General features: G+C 42.9%; 1 protein-coding gene across 1 annotated transcript in view; it reads left to right on the top strand.

Moving 5' to 3' along the window:
- The window catches only part of LOC106020903 (NACHT, LRR and PYD domains-containing protein 1a-like), a 65662-nt gene extending 41499 nt beyond the window's left edge, over positions 1-24163 (top strand). The window contains 7 exon segments of the mRNA XM_013111425.3: positions 9589-9688; positions 11053-11276; positions 15017-15279; positions 15767-15892; positions 16742-16883; positions 22812-22856; positions 23254-24163. Of these exon segments, the coding sequence (XP_012966879.3) occupies positions 9589-9688; positions 11053-11276; positions 15017-15279; positions 15767-15892; positions 16742-16883; positions 22812-22856; positions 23254-23522 (1169 nt within the window). The 3' untranslated portion in view covers positions 23523-24163.
- The last annotated feature ends 1703 nt before the right edge of the window (positions 24164-25866 follow it).

Raw genomic sequence — 25866 nt, 5'->3', positions numbered from 1 at the left:
TCTAGAGTCTGTCACTTCACTCTGGGTAGGGTCCAGGCACTCCCCTAAGAGTCCAGGCTGAGGGAGCATCCCTCTTTTGCTATAGGCACACGATGACTGTTTGTATTCCAGGGATAGACACTGATCCACAGCTCAGGGCCCCATAGGTTGCCCAGGCCTTCTCGCCGACACTCACATTTGGGGGATCCAGGCTGTCCTCCCCACTGTCGGTCTGGGGTCCAAGAGCTCTCCCCTGTTCAGATCAGCTGTCTCTGCTGGTTTTGCCAGCCCATTCTTTGCCAATTTGCTCATCACTCCTCTCTCTCTGTCACTGGGTTCCTTGGGTTCAGTTCAGTGATTAATTGTGTGTTTGCCTCTGCTTCCATCAGTCACAGGATGAAGGTTCCCGGATGGTTATAGACATCAAGTTCATTATCAGGAATGGGCATTCGAGGTGGTCTCTCCACTATTGCTTAGCTTGCCAATTGGTGTTATCCCTTTAGATCACTCGAGGTCACTCTGGTGCCTGATCTGTCTTCGATCCTATGATTCCCTCTTCCCCCTATTCTACCCCCACTCACTCAACTTCCTGTTCCCCCATGACCAACTCTCTTCCTCTTCACCCCCTCTCTTCTTCCCGGGTCCCACTCCCCCCACCCCTCGCCGTGTTCCCCATCCATTCAGAGGATCTTGTCTCAATCCTCTTCTCTTGGGTACTATGCATATATGCATATCTTTTAGGTTCTTTCCTGTTTCCCAGACTCTCTATCTGTGGAAGTGCAGACTGGCACTATCCTGATCCATGTCTAAAATCCATATATGAGTGAGTACATACCATGTTTGTCTTTTTGCGACTGGGTTACCTCACTCAGGATGGTTTCTTCCAGTGCTATCCATTTCCCTGCGAATTTCAAGATTCCATTGTTTTTTCCTGCTGAGTAATACCCCATTGTGTAAATGTACCACATTTTCTCTATCCACTCTTCAGTTGAGGGGCATCTAGGTTGCTTCCAGGTTCTGGCTATTACAAACAATGCTGCTATGAACATAGTGGAGCAGATGCCCTTGTTGTATGAACCTGCCTCATTTGGATAAATGCCTAAGAGTGGAATTGCTGGGTCTAGTGGTAGATTAATTCCCATTTTCCTGAGGAATCTCCATACTGATTTCCAAAGAGGCTGTATGAGTCGGCACTCCCACCAGCAGTGGAGGAGTGTTCCTCTCTCACCACATCCTCTCCAGCATAAATTGTCTTCGGTGTTTTTGATTCTAGCCATTCTGACAGGAGTAAGATGGTATCTCAGAGTTGTTTTGATTTGCATTTCCCTGATGACTAAGGATGTTGAGCACTTTCTTAAGTGTCTCTTGGCCATTTTAGCCTCCTCTATTGAGAATTCTCTATTTAGTTCTGTACCCCACCTTTTTATTGGATCCTTTGGTGTTTTGGAGACTTGCTTCTCGAGTTCTTTGTAAATTTTGGAGATTAGCCCTCTGTCAGATGTAGGGTTAGTGAATATCTTTTCCCATTCTGTGGCCTGCCTTTTTGTCTTTTTGACTGTGTCCTTTGCCTTACAGAAGCTATTTAGTTTCAGAAGGTCCCATTTGTTAATTGTCGATCTCAGTGGCTGTGCTACTGGTGTTAGGTTTAGGAAGTGGTCTCCTGTACCAACTTGTTGAAGAGTATCTCCCACTTTCTCTCCTAAAAGTTTCAGGGTGGCTGGATTTATGTTGAGATCTTTGATCCATTTGGACTTAAGTTTTGTACAAGGCGATAAACATGGATCTATCTGCAGTCTTCTGCATACAGTACTCAGTTATGCCAGCACCATTTGTTGAAGATACTTTCTTTTTCCCATTGTACAGTTTTAGCTTCTTTGTCAAAAATCAAGTGTTCATAGGTGTGTGGGTTAACATTAGGACTTTCGATTCTGTTCCATTGGTCTACCTGCCTATTTTTGTGCCAATACCAAGCTGTTTTCAGGACTATAGCTCTATAATAGAGCTTGAAGTCAGGTATGGTGATGCCTCCTGAAGTTCCTTTATTGTATAGGGTTGTTTTGGCTATCCTGGGCCTTTTGCTTTTCCATATAAAGTTGATTAATGTTCTTTCCAGGTCCTTGAAGAATTGTGATGGAATTTTGATAGGGATTGCATTGAATCTGTAGACTGCTTTTGGCAAGATTGCCATTTTTATTATGTTGATCCTACCAATCCAAGAGCATGGGAGATCTTTCCATTTTCTGGTATCTTCTTTGATTTCTTTCTTTAAGGACACAAAGTTCTTGATATACAGGTCTTTCACTTCCTTGGTTAACATTATCCCAAGATATTTGATGCTGTTTTTGGCTGTTGTAAAGGGTGATGTTTCTCTGATTTCTTTCTCAGTCACTTCATCATCTGTATATAATAGGGCTACTGATTTTTTTGAGTTTACCTTGTACCCTGCCACATTGCTGAAGGTGTTTATCAGCTCTAGGAGTATCCTTGCGGAGTTTTTTGGGTCACTTATGTAAACTATCATATCATCTGCAAATAGTGAAAGTTTGACTTCTTCTTTTCCTATTTGTATCCCCTTTATCTCCTTTTGTTGTCTTATTGCTGTAGCTAGAACTTCAAGTACAATATTGAAGAGATATGGAGAGAGTGGACAGCCTTGTCTTGTTCCTGATTTTAGAGGAATTGCTTTGAGTTTCTCTCCATTTAGTTTGATGTTAGCTGTTGGTTTACTGTATATTGCTTTTATTATATTCAGGTACGTTCCTGTTATCCCTGATCTCTCTAGGACCTTTATCATGAAGGGGTGCTGGATTTTGTCAAAGGCTTTTTCAGCATCTAGTGAGATGATCATGTGGTTTTTCTTTCGCAGTTTGTTAATATGATGGCTTACATTGATAGATTTTCTAATGTTGAACCATCCCTGCATTCCTGGGATGAAGCCTACTTGATCATGGTGGATTATTTTTCTGATGTGTTCTTGAATCCAGTTTGCGAGTATTTTATTGAGTATTTTTGCAACGATGTTCATGAGGGAAATTGGTCTATAGTTCTCTTTCTTAGTTGTGGCTTTCTGTGGCTTGGGTATCAAGGTAATTGTAGCCTCGTAAAAAGAGTTTGGCAGTGAGCCTCCTGCTTCTATTGTGTGGAATACTTTGAGGAGTATTGGAATTAGCTCTTCTTTGAATTTCTGGTAGAATTCTGCACTGAAGCCATCTGGGCCTGGGCTTTTTTTGTTTGGGAGACTTTTGATGACTGCTTCTATTTCATTAGGGGTTATAGGTCTGTTTAGATTGTTTATCTGTTCTTGATTTAGTTTTGGCAAGTGATATCTATCCAGAAAATTGTCCATTTCCTTTAAATTTTCAAATTTTGTGGAGTACAGATTTTCAAAGTATGCCCTGATGATTCTCTGGATTTCCTCAGAGTCCGTTGTTATGTCCCCTTTTTCATCCCTGATTTTGTTAATTAGCATGCTCTCTCTGTCTTTTGGTTAGTTTGGACAGAGGTTTATCTATTTTGTTGATTTTCTCAAAGAACCAACTCTTTGTTTCATTGACTCTTCTCAGTGTTTTCCTGGTTTCTACTTGATTGATTTCAGCCCTCAAGTTGATTATTTCCTGGCATCTGCTCCTCCTGGGGGAGTTTGCTTCTTTTTGTTCTAGAACATTCAGCTGTGCTATTAATTCTCTAGTATGACTGTTCTCCAGTTTTTTCATGTGGGCACTTAGTGCTATAAACTTTCCTCTCAGCACTGCTTTCAAAGTGTCCCATAGGTTTGGGTATGTTGTGTCTTCATTCTCATTGAAATCGAGGATGTCTTTAATTTCTTTTTTATTTCTTCTTTGACCCAGGGATGGTGCAGTTGAGCATTATTCAATTTCCATGAGTTTGTAGGTTTTCTGCAATTTGTGTTGTTGTTGAATTCTAATTTTAAAGCATGGTGGTCAGATAAGATGCATGGAGTTATTCCAATTTTTTTGTAGCTGCTGAGGTTTGATATATTGCCAAGTATGTGGTCGATTTTAGAGAAGGTTCCATGTGGTGCCGAGAAGAAGGTATATCCCTTTGTATTTGGGTGGAATGTTCTATAGATGTCTGTTAAACCCAGTTGGGTCATAACTTCTATTAGTTCTTTTGTTTCTTTGTTAAGTTTCTGTCTGAAGGTCCTGTCTAGTGGTGAGAGCGGAGTGTTGCAGTCTTCTACTATTAGTGTGTGAGATTTTATGTGCATTTTGAGCTTCAGTAATGTTTCTTTCACGAATGTAGGTGCCTTTGTATTTGGGGCGTAGATGTTTAAAATTGAGACTTCGTCTTGATGTATTTTTCCTTTGATGAATATGAAGTGTCCTTCTTCATCTCTTTTGATTGATTTTAATTTGAAGTCTAATTTGTTAGATATTAGGATTGCTACACCCGCTTGTTTCTTGGGATCGTTTGATTGGAAGATCTTTTCCCAACCCTTTACTCTGAGATAACGTCTGTCTTTGATGTTGAGATGTGTTTCCTGTATGCAGCAGAAGGAAGGGTTCTGTCTTCGTATCCATTCTGCTAGTCTGTGTCATTTTATAGGCAAGTTGAGGCCGTTGACATTGAGGGATATTAATGACCATTGATTGATGATCCTTGTTTGTGCTTGATTTATTGTTAGTGAAGTTATTTTGTGTAGTTTCTCCTCCCTTTTTCTTTTGGTGTTTTGTAAAGTGGTATTATATATTGCCTGTGTCTTTGTGAATGTAGTTATCTTCCTTGGATCTAGGTTTTCCTTCTAGCATTTTCTGTAGAGCTGGATTCATGGATACATATTGTTTAAATCTGGCTTTGTCATGGAATATTTTGTTTTCTCCATCTATGGTGATTGAGAGCTCTGCTGGATATAGTAGTCTGGGTTGGCATCCTTGTTCCCTTAGCGTTTGTAGGACATCTGTCCAAGATCTTCTGGCTTTCATTGTTTCCATTGAGAAGTCAGGTGTAATTCGGATAGGTCTGCCTTTGTATGTTACTTGGCCTTTTTCTTTAGCTGCTCTTAATATTTTCTCTTTACTCTGTAGGTTTGATGTTTTGATTATTATATGGTGAGGTGACTTCTTTTTCTGGTCAAGCCTATTTGGTGTTCTGTAAGATTCTTGTATTTTCATAGGCATATCTTTCTTTAGGTTAGGGAAGTTTTCTTCTATGATTTTGTTGAATATGTTTTCTGTACCTTTGAGTTGTATTTCTTCACCTTCTTCTATACCTATTATTCTCAGGTTTGGCTTCTTCACGGTGTCCCATATTTCCTGGATATTTTGTGTTAAGGATTTGTTGGTTTTGATTTTCTTTGGTTGACGACTCTATATCCTCTAATGAGTCTTCAACACCTGAGATTCTCTCTTCTATCTCTTGTATTCTATTGGTGATACTTGCATCTGTAGTTCCTGATCGTTTACCCAGCTTTTCTATTTCCAGCATCCCTTCATTCTGTGTTTTCTTTATCGTTTCTATTTCAGCTTTCAATCCTTCAACTGTTTGAGTTGTTTCCTTAATTTTTTTTGGTTGTTTTTTCTTGGTGCTCTTTAGATTCTTTGAGAGATTTGTTTATTTCTTGAATTTTTCCCCCATTTCATGGATTTTTTTTGTTTGTTTTTTCTTCTATTTCTTTAAGAGATTTCCTCGTTTCTTCTTTGAGGGTCTCCATCATCTTCATGAAATAATTTTTAATGTCTGTCTCCTCTTCTTCGTCTATGTAGTGCTTTTCGGGTCTTGCTGGTGTTGGATCCCTAGATTCTGGTGGGGTCTTGTTGGTGTTTCTATTGCTGAGTGAGCTCTTATTCTGTCTTCTTCCCATCTCTTCTTCCAGTGGGTGCTGGTGGGGTCTTTTCATCTCCACTGGTCTCCTTCCTTCCTGAAGCTGAAGCTGGGGCTGCTGACACGGAGTTTGGGGCCTGGAAGGGCTGATGTCTTTCCTGAAGCTGTACTCGCTGGGGTTGGGGTCTTGGAAGGGCTGATGTCTTTCCTGAAGCTGGACTCGCTGGGGTTGGGGTCTTGGAAGGGCTGATGTCTTTCCTGTGTGGGCGGGTCTTCTGGATGCCTGGATTGGCCCCGGAAGATCAAGGGGATGGGTGTTGGGCGGGCGGTCTCTGCCGGAGACCCAATCTCACCTGAAGCTGGACTCCCATTAGAAATAATTTTATTGACACTTTTGCCATTTGTGTTTGGTTCTGTTCTAGGTCTCTGGGGTACCCCACTTCTGGGTCTTGGCCCTCTGTGGAGAGCTCCCTCTCAGGGTACAGGCCTCCAGCTGTGCCAGTCCTTAGCTGGTCACTCCCACTGTTTCTGTCCCGTTTGTACCCCAGCACACCTTGTAGGCAGGACAGACTGTAGGTCGAAGGGTTTGTGGTCCGGTTGGTGTTTCAGGCCCTTCCCTGGAGGTCTTGCTTGTTATAGGAGATGACTGATTCAGGCTCCTATCCCCTGTCACTAGGAGTCTTAGCTAGGGTCACCCTCAGAGAGTACTGAGAGTTTCCATCGCTTTAGGTTTCCAGCTCATCCCAGACAAGCCATCAGATTCCAGTTGTCTCTCCATCTTCCCCCAACTTATTCCTCCTGCTCCCATTCCTATCCTCCTTCCAGGTACCTCCCACCAGCCACTAGCAGTGTCCATTCTATTTCTCCTTCACAGTGAGATTCATACATCCTTCTGCTTGAGCCCTCCTTGTTATTTTGTTTCTCTGGGCCTTTGGGTTGTAGCATGGTTCTCCTTTACTTCACAGCTAATATTCACTTACAGGTAAGTACATACTATATTTGTCTTTCTTGGTCTAGACTCAGGATGGTCTTTTCTAGTTCCATCATTTGCCAGAAAATCTCCTGATGACCATGTTTTTAGAAGCTGTGTAATACTCCATTAGGTAATTGTACCACATTTTCTTTATCCGTTCTTTTGAGGGACATCTAGGTTGCTTCCAGTTTCTGACTACTATGAATAAAGTTGCTAGGCACATTGCTGATTAAGTGTCCTTGTGGTATGATGGAGTGTCCTTTGGTTAAATGCCCAAGAGTGGTATAGCTGGGTTTTGAGGTAGGTTGATTCCCAATTTTCTGAGAAACAGCCATACTGATTTCCAAAGTTGTGGGAACACCAGACCTTGAGCAGAGACCCACTTCCCCTTCTGCCTGGGAGTAGGCAGCTGTAAGACAATGTTTAGTAAAAGCATGTTTACTAAAAACGATACAATAAGTTCCTGGCCACTTCCCCTTCTGCCTGGGAGTAGGCAGCTGTAAGACAATGTTTAGTAAAAACCTGTTTACTAAAAATGATACAATAAGTTCCTGGGAAAGGCCTTCCCACGGAAACCGCCCTGACCTCGACCTTGTCCAGAGACTAACCGCACCTTCAAAAACCCACACACATCCACCTCTGGTGTCAGAGCAGAACCAGCCAGGGGAGAGGAGAGAGCAGAGGCTTCTCTGGTGGGAGCCTTTCTTAGGAAGTTTTTCTTGAACCTTTTTGGAGCCTGTTTAAAGTTCTCTTTATATCATTAAACGAGTCTCTGTGTTATCAATACCCGACACCCTCCGCACGTTCTCGGACACAGGCCGCGCAGCAGTCGTGACACAAAGTGTCTGTACCAATTTGCACTCCCATCAGTAGTGGAGGAGGGCTCCCCTTGCTCCACATCCTCTCCAGCATAAGCTGTCAATTGTGTTTTTGATCTTAGCCATTCTGACAGGTGTATGATAGAATCTCAGTGCCATTTTGATTTGCATTTCTGCAATAGCTAAAGATATTAAACATTTCTTTGTTTCTCAGTCATTTGAGAGTCCTCTGTTGCAAAGTCTCTGTTTAGATCTGTGCCCTGGTTTTTAATTGGATTGTTTAGTTTGTTGATGTCTAGTTTCTTGAGTTCTTTATATATTTTGGATATTAGCTCTCTGTCAGATATGGAGTTGGTGAAGATCTTTTTGCATTCTGTGGCCCACATTTGTCCTATTGATGGTGTCTTTTGCCTTACAGAAGCTTTTAGTTTCATTAGGTCCTGTTTATTAATTGTTGGTCTTAGTGTCTGTGCTATTGGTGTTCTGTTTAGGAAGTTGTCTCCATGTCAGTGTGTTCAAGTCTAGTCACCACTTTTGCTTCTACCATGTCTAGTGTATGTAGTTTCTTGATGAGTCCTTTGATCCACTTGGATTTAAGCTTTGTGCAGGGTGAGGTATGGATCTATTTGCTTTCTTTTACTTGCAGGCATCCACTTAAACCAGCACCATCTATAGAAGATGCTTTCTTTTTTCCGTTGTATAATGTTGGTTTATTTGTCAAAAACCGAGTGACCATAGGTGTGTGGATTTACTTCTGTGTCTTTGATTCAACTATATTGACCAATGTATCTATTTTTATGCCAGTACAATGTGGTTTTTATTACAATTGTTCTGTAGTACAGCTTGAAATCAGGGACAATGATACCTCCACTAAAAGAACAATAAAAGTTCTTTTATTGTACAGGACTGTTTTAGCTATCCTGGGTTTTTTGTTTTCCCATATGAAGTTGAGTGTTGGTCTTTCAAGGTCAAACCAAGCCTTCTGAATGTGGGTACCAGCTAGGGGGCCTGGGAAGTCTATGGGACCTCTAACAGTGGAGCCAGTGTTTCTCCCTAGTGCACAAATAGACTTCTGGAGCCCATTCCCTATGGAGGGATACTATTGCAGCCCAGATACACAAAATGATGTGACAGACTTTGATGATCCCCATGGTAGGCCTCACTGTATTTGGGGAGTGTGGGGGGTGCTTTAGGGGTTTTGGTGGGGGCATGGGTGGATGGGAGGGTGAGGAAATGGGGGAATTAATATGTAAATAAGATTGTTTCTAAAATTTAAAAAGAAACAAAAAAGAATTGTGATGGAATTTTGATGGTAATTGCGTTGAATCTGTAGATTGCCATTTAAGTGACTATTTTTAATGTTAATCCTAACTATCCATGAGCATAGGAGTTCTTTCCATCTTTTGATATCTTTTCCAATTTCTTTCTTCAAAGAATTTAAGTTCATGTTATACACGTCTTTCACTTGCTTGGTTAGAGTTACCCCAAGATATTTTGTATTATTTGTGGCTATTGTGAAGGGTGTTGTTTCCCTGATTTCTTTCTCAGCCAGTTTATCATTTGTATATAGGAGGACTACTGATTTTTTTAGTTAATTTTGCATCCAGATACTTTGGTGAAGGTGTTAATCAGCTGTAGGAGTTCACTGATAGAATTTTGGAGGTCACTTATGTATACTATCATCTGCAAATAGGGAAAAGGGGAACTGTGGTTGATATGTAAAATGAATAAATAAAATTTTAAAAGGAAAGCACAAGGGTTGGTGTGGAAGCAGGTATTATGGGTGAGATGGTTGGTCAGAAAGAAGGGTAGAAAGACAATAAACAATATATATATATATATCATGCTGGTCGTCTGGAGAACGGTGATAAAAACTGCATATGTACCTCCAGCCTAAGCCTAGGCTGTAAGACGTGGAAATGAGTTCATCCATGGTCCACTACTAAGGAAAGCTGGGGAAATGAGCCTCTTGTAGAGCAGTGTGCTCACAACTTACACCACTAAAGACCTTCCGTCCATCTTCTCCTGACTCTCCAGGACACAGGCACATAGAACCACGGGGGACTGACGATGACTTCTGGGGCCCTACAGGGCCTGTGGCTACTGAGGTGGTTGACAGAGAGAGGAACCTGTACCGGTGAGTGAGCTCTGCATGGAAAAGGTGACTTTCCCCAGCACACTAGCCACACTTTTCACCTAGTCTCTACCGTGCCTCCTCCTCCCCTCATCAATGCAGGAGGCAAGACTAAGACAAAGAAGCTTGGAGTGTTAAAATAGTAAAGGTTTTTTCATAAAAATTTTCAAACATTTACAAAACTGGAGAGCATAAGAACTTCCCTGACCAATGACTCAATTCCAAGCAACCATTTCTTCCAAGTCTGTTTCAACTGCTTACATTCCTCCCTTGTCATCACCATCACAGTATTGTGAGTCCAGGACATCAGGTGACTTCACCCACAAACATTTCACTATGCACCCCCATAGTTATGACAGAACCTCGTCTTCCATGGCCAGTTCACCACTACCACAACAACAGAGCTGACAGGAGTCCTTCATTCCATGTAACCAGTCTGTGCCCAACTTTGCTCATGACATGAAATTTGAAGTTTCTGCTCTTATTCTATTCATGGTGTAAACAGCATTCCTCTCCTCGTTATATTTGGTTTCTCCTGTCTCTTAGATTTCCCTTAAATTCATACAGTCTCTGCACTCCTGCTTCACTAACCTCCACTGTGTGCCAAGAACCCAACAGGAACTGAGAACATGAAGATGCATGCAGCAGCCCAGGCCTCCAACAATTATAGTCCCAAGAATAATGAGTGATTATATACACAATCACGGTGTCTTCCATAACCTGCTACCCTCCTCCAACACAGTCACAGTCACTCTATCAGCTGGAAAACTGTCACCCATCTGTCACCAAACAGGAAGCCTTTAAGAAATCACTGAAGATCTTGGTGAAGCACTATGTCAGGGCCAAAGATTCATCACCTATATTAGCAGATGGACTCTTATATTTGTGAAATATACTTTAAGAATATAAACTAAAAATTGAAGATGAGCCTCAGTAGTAGAATCTTTGCCTAATGTGCACAAGGTCATAGCTTGATCCCCAGAACTTCACACACACACACACACACACACACACACACACACACACACACACACACACACACAAACACCTATTTCATCACCCTCATCATCAGCATCACAGGAATAGCTAACTGCTCCAGGTGTGTGTTACCTGTAGGTTTGCTCTAGGTCACTCGGCACTCACGAATCTAGGAGATGGTGTTGCCATTGTCCCCATGTACAGATGAGAAAACAGATTTGAGGGTTAAGTGGCTTTCTTAGTAATCTACCTACAGACAGTAGAGGAAACAAAGCTCAGAGCCACCTAGCTGAAGTCTATGGTATCCCCAGGCCTACACTAGGTCTGCACTTAGCAGATAAGCAGAGCTGGTATTCACTGGTGTTTGCCTCTGCCTCTTCCTCTTCTAGATTTCAATTCCCAGTGCCTGGTTCCTATCACTGTCCCAACATAGGACTACACTTTGTGGTGACAAGGGCAGTGATAATTGAGATTGAATTCTGTGCCTAGACCCAATATCTGGACCAAACTCATTTGCGACACAGGCACATGGTGGCTGGGCCTCTGTTTGACATCAAAGCTGAGCAGGGAGCTGTGGCTGCTGTACATCTCCCTCACTTTGTGGCTCTCCAAGGTAACCAAGGGAAGGATAGGGAGGAGGGTGGTGCTAATGGGAGGACTTGACAGGTCATATAGTAGACTGTAGGATGATGGTGATGAGGAAAGGTCTCATGGCTTCCTTAGTGAGACAGAGTGGGCTATAGAAGTGAATGCTGAGATATTTTTCATCCCTTCTTGTCTAATGAATCTTCTTTGAAGCATGTGTCTCCTAAGGAGTTCCTAAGTGAAAAGTGATGTCCTTAGTAGCAATATTAACTAGTGATTATTAAGTGCTCTTTATACACCATGTCCTTCAGGGAACCAGCAAGGAACTGAGAATAAATTGAGCAATTAGAAGAGATTGCTGCAAAGTGACAATAATGAGGTTAACAAGAAACATTTAGTACCGAGGGTCTACCAACACTGTGAGCCATTACACTTCTACATGCAGGGAGAAAATTATGTTACCAGATTCCATTTAGGAACTGGAGCCACAGAAGGGGGCCTTCCTAAGAGAAGAGGGGGGCTCATAAAGTGTCCCAACCTCAGTCATCACCAAAGATTCCTTCAGAGGGTATTTTAATAAGTGCAAGGTTTCCAGTGAGTCATCTCATAAAGAAAGGCATTACTACAGCCTGTGATCCCAACTCTCTAGAGGCTGGTGGGGGGGAGAATTTAGAGTTCAAGAGCAGCCTAGACTACCCACACCCAGACTCTGGAAAGGCAGCAAGAAAAAAAGAGAACCAAGGACTGTACAAATGGCTGGTGAGACCAACTTCCTCTCCTGCTCCGAGAAGCACAATAGGGCCCCCATAGAGACCAGGAGAATCCAGCTCACCGCAGAAAAAGATGGCATTTGTACATGGTGATGAAGATGAAGAGTAGGTTCAAGAGGGCGGATCTAACCATAATGTCCCCCATAATCTGTGCTCAGCATAGAAGTGCTTCCTTAGTCCTGAGTTCAAAACTCTTCTACATCCCAGCCACAAAACAGTTCCAAAGGCCTAAGAACCACATGATCAGGTTTTTTACAGCAGCTACTCAACTCCCACTATCAATTTTCTGTGCACATTCATTTCCTTGTAGCTCAAGCAAAATACCTAACCAAAGAAACTTAGAGGAAAGATTTATTTTGCCTCACAGTTAAAAAAAATAAAGCAATTTATCATGACATGGAAGTCTGAGGACATGAAGCTAGCGGTGCCTGGTAAACTTGTGTCAACAGAGGGAGCTAAACCACCAAATGCTGTGCTCATATGACCTTCTCCACATTAGACAGCCCTGGGTCCTAGTGCACGGATCCCACGGAGGGCAGGTTCTCCAAATCATTGACCCAATCAAGATAACCTCCTATCATGCCCTGAGGCCTGTACCCAAGGTGATTCTAGATTTCATCAAGCTCGAATATGACATTAACCAATCCAGGGATCATCCAGCTTTGTCTTCAGTGAACAAAGGTAGGTACTCTCAGGTCTCTTTCATAACAGCAACCTCCATCCTGCAACAAGCACGTTAGTGGACACTGCCAACCCCAAGACACTGGAGCCGCTGATGGCAGCACCTCAGAGAACCTACTGGTTGTCAGTTGTCTGATAGTGGCCTCTGAGGATGTATTCTTTATAGCATCTGTGGATGAGACCAACAAGACTCTCCACACCTCTGTGAATGCTCTCCCAGTAGCTAGCCAGGGACAAAGACAAAGCTGCTTCAATGAGGGGCAGTTGACATGAGTGACCACTGACAGCAGATCACATTCACCTCTCCTGTGAATTGATGGTGAGGAAATGGTCAATTGTTCTGCTGTGTTCTCACTGGGGATTAACTAATAAAACTTGGGGGTTTTGTTCACTTTTTTCTCATAAACATCAAAAAAAATAAATCCTTGCATCAATGTTCATGAGGGATATTGGTCTGAAGTTCTCTTTTATGGAGATTCCTCAGGAAAATGGGACTCAGTCTACCACAAGACCCAGCAATTTCACTCTTAGGCATATACCCAAAAGATGCACTTTCATACAACAAGAACGTCTGTTCCACTATGTTCATATCAGCATTATTTGTAATAGCCAGATCCTGGAAGAAAACTAGATGCCCTACAACAGAAGAGTGGATAGAGAAAATGTGGCACATTTAACAATGGAATACTATTCAGCAGAAAAAAAAACAATGGAATCTTGAAATTTGCAGACAAATGGATGGCACTAGAAGAAACCATCCTGAGTGAGGTAACCCAGTCACAAAAAAAGACAAACATGGTACGTACTCACTCATATATGGATTTTAGACATGGATCAGGGGAGTGTCAGCCTACAATGCCACTGCCAAACCTTCATCCAGAGACTGATGGAAGCAGAGACAGATACCCACAGCTAAACACTGAACTGAACTCCTGGAACCCAATGACAGAGATGGAGGAGTGATGAGCAAAGGGGTCAAGACCATACTGATGAAATCCACAAAGACAGCTGACCTGTACTCCAGACTGATGGCTGAGAGGCCAGCATGGGACTGATCCAGACACCCTGAATGTGGTGTTAGTGAGGAGGCCTCAGCAATCTCTGGGGCCTTAGGTAGTAGATCAGTATTTACCATGGCGTCTGAAAGAACTTTGGGAGCCCATTCCACATGGAGGGATGCTCTTTCAGCCTGGACACATGGGGGCGGGCCTAGACCCTGCCCTGGATGAAATGACAGACTCTGGAGATACCCCATGGAGGGCCTCACCCTCCCTGGGAAATGGTGTGGGAGGGTTGGGAGGCTGCTAAAGGGACAAGGGAGGAGGGGAGGGAGAGGGAACTGGGATTGACATGTGAAGCAAGTTTGTTTCATATATATATATATATATATATAGTTGAAAAATAAATAAATCTAAAAGGCGACTTATAGGAGAAATATTTTGGGATGATTACAGTTAGGGAGTTAGAGTCCATGACCATCATGACAGGGAGCATGAAAAAAAGCAGGCAGGCAGGCCCAGCAATGAAGCAGTAGCTGAGAGCTTTCATCCTTATCTGCAAGGAGGAGGGAGAGAAAGGAAACTGGAAGCAACACAAATTTTAAAACTTCCAAGCCCACCCCAGTGACACACCTCCTCCAACAAGACCACACCTCCTACTCATCCCCAAACAGTTCCACTAAGGAGTGTGGTGATATTTTATTTGTGATCTAACAAATAAAGCTTGCCTGAAGATCATAGTGCAGAGCTAACTACATTAGTTAGCCATAGAGGCCAGGCAGTAGTGGTACATGCTTTTAATCCCAACATTTGGGAAGCAGAGGCAGATGGATATTTGTGAGTTCAAGGCCACCCCTGTTATTCAAGACTGAGTCGGTCTAAAAGAAAAACAAAGCCAAGTGGTGGTGGCTCACACCTTTAATCCCAGCACTAGGGACATGGAGGCAGGAAGTAATGTGGCTGGTCAGAGAGAGAAATATAAAGCAAGAGGAGACAGGAGCTCAGAGAATTCAGTCTAGTTTCATAGAGACAGAATTCCGTCTAAGAATTCATAGAGACAGGATAGCCCTTTTGGTCTGAGGATTTAGTAGACATAAGAACTAGTGGCTGGCGTCTCTGCTTCTCTGATCTTTCAGCATTTAATCCCTGTATCTGACTCTGGGTTTTTATTACTAAGACCAATTAGAGTTAGTGCTACAATGGAGGCCATTCTCATTTCAAACCATCACAGTTATCCTAAATTGTAGAGTACTACTTCCTAGACAAATGTGACTCAATGGAAACACTAAATCTACATCTTTGAATCTGTTCTTTCACAGAGGGACAAGTGGACGTCTCTTTGTTCTGTGTGGCTCACTTTCAAGAACATGGTATGGTCCTAGAAATTCCAGCCAGGGTGGAACAGCACTGCGCAGTACTGAAAAACCCAAGCTTCTCCCCAATGGGAGTTCTAGTGAGAATGATCCCTGCTGTCAGGCACCTCATCCCCATCACTTCCATCACACTGGTCTACTATCACCTCAATCTCAAGGAGGTCACCCTTCATCTGTACCTGATCCCCAACGACTGCACCATCCGGAAGGTGACACTGAGGACCTCAAAAGTGGGGCCAGGGTGGGCAGACAGAGAACCTGAGATGCAGCTAGTGAGCCCCTTGGAGAGATTCTTAACTGGTAGTGGGGATGCAGTTCTATAAAGGGAACCATGATGTTAATGTTTCTGCATTCTTTCTGCCCCCTCACACGAGAGTCTCCTACAACTGCCTTTATTGCCCTTTTGCAAACCTCTGCACAGCCTTCTGTGGCCTCTTTTCATCCATCAGAAGGATGGGAATGCTCCATGCCCAACATGTAGCCGACTCTCTTCTTCTCTGGCAGAGATCCTGTTTCCACTATGAACATGACTGAAACCAAAAATTCAACAGTCTATGTGGCAGAACACAAGGCAGAAGGGTTCCCAGGAGGTGTCACCATCCCATCCCAGACAAATGTACCAAAAGAGCATCTCGCCTTATTCAGACAAGATGTTGTAGCCCAGAAGTCTAGATAATCACTCTGTAATGTTCCTAGGCCATTGATGATGAAGAAATGAAGTTCCAATTCGTGCAAATAAACAAGCCACCTCCACAAGACTCATTTTACATTGGCTCACGATACATCATTTCTGGTTCTGAGAAACTGGAAATCATGCCAACGGTGAGCATCCAGGTGTTTGCTACCCTTCAAGGTCAGATGGCAGGCTTGGGGAAACCTGTGGAGTGGGTAACAAGCCTTTGTAACAAGCTGAAACTGTATAGAAAGAAATTGGGACTAGGATGAACATGAATGCATCAAAGTTTGGTAGATAGCAAATTAAAGGACTATACATGAATATAGAAAGCTTGAAGAATTGAGGAGTTTGATTCAGTGTGGCACAGAGAAGGATCCAGCACAACATGGCTTAGAGAGCAAGGCCTGATTTAGGCTGTGTGAGCAGAACTTTCAGGCTGAGCTCTCACTCATCCATGGGGGTTAAGGTTTGAATCTGAAATGTCTTCTATGGGTGTAAATATTTAAACACTTGGTCCCCCAGACAATGGTAATACTTTGGAAGTTTGTAGAAACGAAAGATGTGAGGCCTGGATATCAGAAGCAGGTCTTAGTGACAAATTTTTAGGCTTTTAGTCATGCCCTGCTGCCCTGCTTCCCCATATCAGTCTTGCTGATTCTTGATCCTCAAAAATATAAAGAGCAATGCCGCAAGCTCCTGCCACCAAGACTGGAGCTCCAGCTCACATGAATTTCACACCATAAAACCAAGCATCATAAACCCTTCCTTGAGTTGTTTCCTGTCAGGTTTCTAGTAACCATTATGTTGGGGGTTCTAGCTAGGTCCTCAACCTTCAGAATAAAGATGTGTGTTCAAAGCAGTGGGTTACCTTGGAGCATAAGATAGACAGAGTCTAATGTGATGGGCAAGATCAAGAAAGCATAGGGATGGGGACAGCGCTCCTTCCCAGGATGAGTAGTGGATTCTCTTAGGACAACTCTCTCTTCTCTCTTCAGGAACTGGTATTATGTTACAGGAGCCCCAGGGAATCCCAGCTCTTCTCTGAGATCTACGTTGGCCACATGGATTCGAGGATTAAGCTGCAAATCCGAGACAAGAAGCATAAGAATCTTATATGGGAAGCCTTGCTGAAACCAGGTAAAATTACTTGAGGTCCAGATACCCAAAAAGCAGAAGAAAGGCAATGAGTGGGAAAAGGTGTATTGTCATTAATTCCTGATGTCACAAAATAGATTTAGTCATGTGGGTTTTGCTCGATCCTTAACAGGTGGTCTGACCACAGTTTAAAATCTGATGCTGTGTTAGAAAGCTTTTCCCAGTAGTAACAAAATACATGAGATAAACAACTTTAAAGGGAGAAAGTTTTGTTTTGACTCATGAACTTAGAACCAAGTTTCAGACCGTGGTCAGCTGCCTCCATCTCTTTGAGCCAGAGGTGAAACAGGATATCATGGATGGGGAGCTTGTGAGATTGGATGCTGTTCACCTGGTAGCTCCAAAGCAGAGAAGGGAGAGGGAGTGAAAGAGAAAAAGGCAGTGTTATAAAAGGAGGAGGAGAAGGAAGAAGAAAGGACAAATTCTTGCAAGATTTTCTATTCCAGGACATGCCTCCAGTGACCTACTTCCTCCAACTGAGTGATCTTCAATGGTTTTTCACTGTCATTCTCACTACTCACAATTATGATTGCATTAGTGTATAGATCCATTCATAAAACCATAGTTCCCAGGACTGATTACAGCTGCAGTACTCATCTTTCAGCACATGATCATTGTCAGAGAATGCATCATATCCAAACCACCACATACTATAAAACCCATTTTCTCAGTCCTAAAACTACTACCCTTGAAGTGACAGATTTTGAGAAGCATAAAAGCATCTGGCTCCAGTTCACATTGTATCTCGGGTTTAAAATGAAGGGATTTTGCCAGCATGAGATACTCAATCTGGAATCCATGCATAATTTTTAGTAGTAAATTTTGTGTTTTGACAATTTTATACACACATGCAATGCATTGTAGTAATTCCACCTTAAACACACCTTCTTATCTCCCTCCTACTCCTGCCAGCCCCTCTTCTTTAATACAAATCCCTTTCCCACATTCATGAAGTTTTGCTTTGTGTCCCACAGAGTTTATCTGGGAGTATCTGTGTGTCCCTGGGTTTTGCACTATCCAGGAAAACCTAGCGAGCTCACCGCAGGCATACAGATGGGATGTATTCCTCCCTTGTCCCCATAGCCTATTATTTGCCAATGGTTTAGCAGGAAGTGTCACTGTCCCTGTGAGATGCTTCCCTGTGTCTGACTGATGGGCAGACTCTGCTTGTGTGGGTTCAGAGACAGTAGGTGCAGGTGCTATGAGTTCACGATGGCCTTAGTCATGTCATGCTTAGAAGACAACATTTCACAGCCCTTTTCCATGTCTTCTGTTGCTACACTTCCTCTTCCACAATGTTCCTATAGCCTCAAGGATGTGGTATAAATGTCCACTTATAAGGATGAGTACTCAACCATCTCCTATTCTCACTATCCTGAACATCTATAGATATCTGCATTAACCTCCATTCACAGCAAAGGGAGGTTTTTCTGGAGAATGCTGAACGTAGCCTTTGTCTGCAGGATAAACGTTGATTTTTAGAAGAGAGTTAACACTATGTCCATTTAGCTAAGCAGCAATAGTAGCTTCTCTCAAGGGACTAAGACCTCCACAGATACGGGTTCGCTTGCTTTACTAACTTTAGAGTGTTAGTGGTGGATTATATCTTGAGAAGTGGGGCTGAAACTTAATTAGAAATACAGGTTACTCCCACCACAGCTGTGCCACTATTGCAGCAATGGGACCATCTTGCTGGCAAGTCAGTTTGAAGAATATAGAGTACAGAGCTGGGTTAGACTATTGTTGATGCCTTTCTTCCTTTGCAGCCTGCATAATGGTATGAAACTTTAGCAACAGGAAGGAAGCTTCCAACTCAGTTCCAACTTGAATTATCCATACTATGTATCCATGATGCCTGGGGCTTCAACCATAAGGTCTCATCCAATAGTTCTGATGGGGAATGAAAAAGAATGAAATGCATTCGTATTGTCTTGGGAAGCTCCAGGGACTCCCTGCCCAACAGCTCCTATGGAGATATCCCACACCTGGAAACTGGGTCTTTGTTTTGAAACTCACTGCTACTAAGACCTCCCATTTCAAGCATCATGGGGTGTCTTGAATTCCAAGTCTTTTATGTTTTTTTATATTGGGTTACCAAATACAGGTTCCCTTGTGACTTTTAAATGCTGTCTTCATTTCTGCCCCCAATATTCCCTCTCTACCCTCATTTTATCATGACATTTCTGTCCTCCTTTTATCCCTAAGGCCATGCTCCATTTCTAGTGTTCTGGTAGGGGCACACCATGTTAACACCACAAAAATAAAGACTCCAGGACAGAAACTGATGTGGTAGACATAGTGTTTTCTTTCTGGGCCCAGGTTACCTTGCTCGATGTTTTTCCTAATTTGCATACTCACTTTTCATAATGTCATTTTCTTCACACATGAATAAAACTTCCACACTTTTTGTAAAGAATGTCTCTGTATGTGTGCCACACATTTCATTATCTAATCATTTGTTGATGGATGTCTAGGCTGATCACATTTCCTAGCTACTGTGAGCAGTACATGATTGAAAGAGCATGGCGTGCAAATGTATTCATAGTAGGATATAAATTCCCTTAGATATATTACTGGGAATGGTAGGGCTGGGTTATATAGGAGTTCTAGTTCTAGTTCTTAAGAAGCTTGCAGATTGATTTCCACAGTGGCTTCACTAGTTTGCCCTCCCACAGGAAGTGTATACGTGTTCCACTTTCCCTACATCCATTCCAGCTTTGTGTCCTAGATATTAGATATTCTCAAGGGATGAGATGGAATCGTAAGAAATTTAACCTGCACTTCCCAGATAGCTAAGTGTTTCCTATCCTGTGTATTTTTCCTTCTAAGAAATCTCTGGTTCCTCCTATAGCCCACCGTGTTGTTGGGTTATCTCCTTGGGTTTTTGAATTCTGTGTGTATGCTAGCTCCTAATCTTCTGTCAGATGTTAGCTGGGAAATAGTTTCTCCCATTCTTTGTTGCATCTTCACTCAATTACATTTCCTTTGCTCTATAGAGCATTTTAGTGTCCTGAGATCTGATTTGTCAACTATTAGATTTACTTCCTGTGCTACCAGGAATTCACACAATCTTGACTTGTTCTGCTGTGTTGAAATGTTCTCCATATGTAGGGGGAGATCTCACATACCTGCAACACTGATCACGCCAGTTTGGGCATGGTCACAAGTATGTGGGGGTAGGAGAGATAAAGGGAAGGGGGAAAGGGCTCTCGCTCTCACTTGGGGCTGCATTCGAGGTTGGAGATGAGCAGAGTGCTGACCTCAGTTCTCGGCTTCTCATGTAAGACTCCTCTGCCCACTATCCTGGGCATGGCTCTTTTTACATCTTCATCCATACCTTTTCCTCAACCTGGTTCAGGGTATTGATTGGGTCTCACATTGAGGTCTTTGGTCATTTGGGGTTGGCATTTTAAGGGAGAAGTATAGGCAACCAGTCTGTCTTTTAAAGTGTTGCTATGTAGGTCTTCCAGTATCATTTGTTGAACAGGCTATCTTTGCTCCAGAGTATATTTTTGGCTTCCTTGTCAAAGGCCCTGTAGCTGTGGTTGTGAGGTTTTTTATCTATTCTATTCTATTCCAGTGTCCTGGGGTTTTGTGTGCACACCATACTGTTATAATTACCATGGCAGTAGTATTAATTTGAAATAAGTTGTGCTGATGCTTCCTATAATAGTGTTTTTATTCAGGATTGCCTTGGCTGTACCATGTCTCTTGTGGTTCCACATGTGTTTCAGGACTTTTTCCACACTTTTTGTAAAGAATGTCTCTGTAATCATGATTGGGACTGCACTGAATCTGTAGAGTGCTTTTAATAGGTGGCTATATTCACAATATTGAATCTTCCAAAAAATTAGCATTGCCTGGGGGGGTTGTTCCATCTTTAAGTCCTTGATCTATGTATTTATTTGATGTTTGTCTTAAAGTTGGAGAGTACTTTCATTTCCATGGTTATGTTTTTCTGTCCAGAATTTGTTTTATTATTTCTTTGTTTATCTGTGTTTATTTTTATTTGTTTGTTTGTTGGCTATCGTAAGTCATCTATATTTTCAAGCTCACATGGACAAGAGAAAACAAATAAGTGGCATTTCATAATTGCAGTCAACAATACAGTCTTAGTCCAATGCACACAACACTAAAGCCAAGGTCCCCTAATCAGTACCTCAGGAGATTCCCAGCCCTTGTCAGCTCCCAAACCTGGTGGTTCCTGCTCCTGAGCATCTACAAACAGGCTCCACTTGTGGTCAAAGAACAGACTTTGCTCAGCCTTGACCTGAGTGAGCCACAGGTGACCTAACCTGCCCCAGTATCTGGCCAGGGTTTGAATCTCACTCCACCACTCAGGCAATCTTGGAAAGTGACTTAACTCATTTGAGACTGACCTTCCTTAATTGAAGATCAGAATAAGTAGCCTGTAGGATATTTTGAAGAGTTAAATTATGTTTATACACATCTCATAGTGTGATACTTAGTTGATGAGAGCAATGTTGCTATTTTTCTTTATATTAAGCCAACCTTTCCACATGTTTTTCTTAATTCTGTTCTTCGGGGCTCATTAAGATCTGTTCCTTCTGGGAAACAGAAACTTCATTTACTGGCTGGTTAAGTACTGAGCTGAACTCAAGAAAGCCAGTATCAGAGAGGGAGGACTGATGATCAAAGGGATTAAGACTGGGCTGGTTGAACCCCCAGAAACAGCTGACCAGACAAAGGTTAACTCTTGAATCCCAGGCATCAGCCTGGGAATCCAGCATGGGACTGATCAAGACCCCCTGAATCTGGGTGTCAGTGAGGAGGCCTAGGTAATCTATTGAGCCTTGGACAGCAGATCAGTACCCATCCCAAGTATACACATGGTCTCTGGACTCCCATAGAACAATGTGAGGTGCACTCTCACCCTGAACTCTTGGGGAAGGGTCTAGGCCCTGCCCTATATGAAATGACAGACTATGGACACCCCCATGGAGGGCCTCACCCTCCCTGGGGGAATGAGGGGATAACGGGGGGGGATGGGGGGGAGGGCACGGGAGGAGGGGAGGGAAAGGGAGAGGGACCTCGTACTGACTTGTGAAGCAACCTTGTTTCTTATCTAAATTTAAAATGGAAAATAAAAAAAATATTAATAAATAAAAAAAAGATCTGTTCCTTTCCATATGGGAAAGTATTCAGAAACTAGAAGATTATAACCATGGTCCTCCTGTTCCACAATCTTACATCTTAGTTTTCAAATTCATGATCACTCAGGCATTTTCTTCATTAGATGCTTCAGTTTATCTACAAGTCAGGATGCACCAAGACGGTCCAAGTAGAATGGAGTATAAGCAATGTCATCCGCCCTTCATACAAATGGAAGCAGGACTACCAATACTACAAAGTGGGGCCTTGGGATGACTTCCCTGAATTGTTAGAGCACAGTGACTTTAGAGTCTTCTCAAACCCTTGGGGCTTATTCATGAGCTGAAACCTGTTCCCCTCCTTCACTTGTTACTAAAATCAAATCTCTGGCCCCATGCGTTCAGTCTTGCTTCATCTTCATTCTTCCACCAGACTCTGCTGTAAGCATGCAAGTCAAACAAAGACAAGAAGGTAGTTTTCCACCCAGAATCAAATATCAAGTGATTTAAACCACCAAGGGACTTGGTTAGTCCTCCACAGGAAATTCAGTCTAGGAAAAAATTGAGGCTGTGATTATGTGGGAAAAAATGCCTATTGCTCACTTACATGTCTTCTCTATGATGATAAGCCTGGTGCTTATCATCCCTGTGTAAGTAATGAAATGTTCATCTTCCAGATTCTACCAGATTTTCAGATTATATCATTCTCAAATGTCAGGCACGGTTGGGAGTTTCACAGAGAACACTGAGTGTTGGCGACAGGCATCATTACAGATGCATCATCTCTTCTTTCTTCCAGGGGACCTCAGACCTGCACCGCTCATGATCCCTGCAGCCCACAAAGGTCAGTAATGGGTATAAGAGGTCATAGAAGCCAACAGTATATGCTGGTAGATCATCTGACCCTTTAGAGAAGAGCAGTGAGAAAGGAGGGAACCTCACTTGCAAACCTCACCAGGACAGGTTGCATGCCAGGGCAGGGTTCCTCCCATGCCCACTGGCTGCTTCCCATGTTGACAATAACTCCACCAACTCCCAACCTGAACACCCCACCCCCGTCAGGTTAATTGTCAGACTAGTAACTAGCTTCAAGAAGATAAAGATATTCTTCAAATGGCTCCAGATGAAGGAAGGAGTCAGGGGTACAGATGAGATGCCTGAATAGAACAAGAAGTGGGCAGCCAGTGGGAGACCTGGAGGAGCCTTTCTATGCTCAGTGCCAGTCTCGACTTCACCCCTAGATGCTCCTGCCTCACTACACTTCCTGGACCAGCATCGGGAGCAGCTGGTGGCCAGAGTGACATCCGTGGACCCTCTTTTGGACAAGCTGCATAGTCGGGTGCTGAGTGAACAAGAGTATGAGGCAGTGAGGGCTGAGGCTACCAACCAAGACAAGATGAGGAAGCTCTTCAGCCTCAGCCGGTCCTGGACCAGGGCCTGCAAAGACCAAGTCTACCAAGCTCTGAAGGAGACCCATCCTCACCTGATCATGGACCTCCTTGACAAGTAGCACAGGGTCTCTGTGTGATCCTGACATCTGGGGACTGAGTATTCTCCTTTGAGTCCTGGCTCTGCCTGGGCTTCCCTTGGCTTTACGTTTCTCCATCTATAAGCCAGTGGCTACCTGAATTGCCTTTATGATGGCACTGTTTCTAGGACATCGTGGGAACCCCATTGTTCCCTCTTATCTTCCCCAGCCAGATGTTCATGTGGGATGATGATCTCAGTGCTCTGATCCTCTACAATAGCAGCAAGGGCTCTGAACCACTGAGCCTTCTGTTCAGCCACCCTTCGTACTATTGTTTATCAGTTTCTTAACACAGGAATCCCACCTCCATATGGGATGATGGAACCAGCAAATCTATTCATGCCTTGTACAAACGGCTCTTATGGCCTGAGAGCCCACCTGACCCTCGACGATACACGCAGAGCTGGGGCACATGGGAATGGAGACAATGGGAGGATACTTTCCCTGGAAAGCAAATGTCTTAGGATGTCTTATGAATAGGAAAGGAAAGTGACTTCTCAAACTTTTTCTACCCTCAAACCCTTTTCCCAAATAATTTTTACATAAATCTAGGTACGTAGATATATGTGAACATAACAAACAATTCTACTGAATATAAATAAAAGACAGCTGTTTGTATGGAAGCCCTTACCCTCCCTGGGGAGGGGAGGAGGGATGGAGTGGGGTGGGGGGTTGGGAGCATTGTGGGTCTGAGGAGGAGGGGAGGAAGAGGGAACTGATAGTAACATGTATAAAAAGTTAGAGTTAAAAAATTATTACTAAAGAAAAGATGACTGTTGTAATATAATTTTGCCATTTTCTAAAGATGACAGCAAATTTGAAAACTAATGAGATGGATTATTTATTTTTGCATGAAGCATTAAATCTTGGTTGAAAATTTGATAGAGAAGCTCCACTGTCTCTCAGAGTTGATTGATAGTTTGTATTTCTCATGCTTTACACAAATGTACAACACACACATATTCCAGAAGATGTTGGAAATTCTGTCCTAATTCCAATTCACTTACCAGTACTTTATGTAACTCAAGTCAGCAACTCAAAACACAAACTTATAGACCCAAATATTCTCCCATGATACAATGCAAATGCATGCTAACTTGATTCTTACATGCTAAAGAACAAAAATGAGAAAATATTTGAATCTTTATAATCTATGATGAAGCTATCATGTTTCTACAGGAGCAGAAAGTCTCATATGTACAGGGAAAATGTTGCAATCACAGCAAACAATAGCCTCAACTATGAGCCAAGGTATTTCAGATGCATCACTGGGCTCATGCAGTGCAAAGTACTCAGGCTGTGTGCTCAGAACCACAGGTGTGAGGATGTCACATGGTGCAGCACGGTACACACTGCAGAAACACCTCAGATTCAGTCCACGTTTGAAGTAATCTTGGCCATTGCACATGCACAAATCTTTTGTTCTTGGCAAAATTTTGCAACTGCAACATTTAGTTCCATGGTCCCATATGGAGGTGGGATTCCCATGTTAAGAAACTGACATACAATAGTAAGAAGGGTGGCTGAACAGAAGGCTCAATGGTTCAGGGCTCTTGCTGCTATTGCAGAGGATCAGAGCATTGCTCCCAGCACTGTAATCAGGCAGCCCACACCGGCGAATCCAGCCCCATAGCATCCAACAGCCTATTTTGGACTCCATAAGCACTGATGCACACACAGATAATTTCTTACTTTTTTTAAATGAATGGCAAAGGGAGATTACTGTCCACTGCTCATCCACCTACCTCAGTGACACTTGAGGCTTGCAAGGTTGTGTACTTGTTCCAAGGGTTTTCCTGCCAGTCTCTTTCCCCAGGAAACCCAGCTTCCCTTCTGGATCAAGCTTCTGTGCCCCTCCCTTCCAGATCCATGGCCAGAGCTGTTAGCCTGACTTCTCAGTGCCTCCCATCTTGTCTTCTGGGTTTTTCAGGTGCAAAGTACAAGCAGTCTGGACAGTGGCCAAGAGTTTTGTTGCTTCAGTAAGATACTGGCACATTCTCAGGGAAAATAGAGAATAAAATATCTCAATATTAATTTTCCTTCCAGGAAATATTATGATGCCTTTTTTGTGCTAGGGTCCCAAGAAGCTATCTGTGCAGCCTGCATAGCCATGGTCATTTTAGTGCTAACACAGTGTGGTGTCACCAAGAGACTCCTGACTCTGCAGCAAGTGTCAGATCCTTTAATAAGTCCCAAAGGACAGTAAGTGTTTAGAAATAGAGATTTTAATGTTCACTTTCATCCAACTCGAGCCAGTGCTTTGGGAGAAATATACTTTACACAATAGAAAAAAAACACAATGAAAATAGTCCTGTCTCCCAAAAGT

The sequence above is a fragment of the Mesocricetus auratus genome, unplaced genomic scaffold (assembly GCF_017639785.1).
Source record: "Mesocricetus auratus isolate SY011 unplaced genomic scaffold, BCM_Maur_2.0 Super-Scaffold_100007, whole genome shotgun sequence".
Lineage (NCBI taxonomy): Eukaryota > Metazoa > Chordata > Mammalia > Rodentia > Cricetidae > Mesocricetus > Mesocricetus auratus.
The sequence above is the reverse complement of the archived record's forward strand: the minus strand, read 5'-3'. Positions and strand labels throughout refer to the sequence as shown.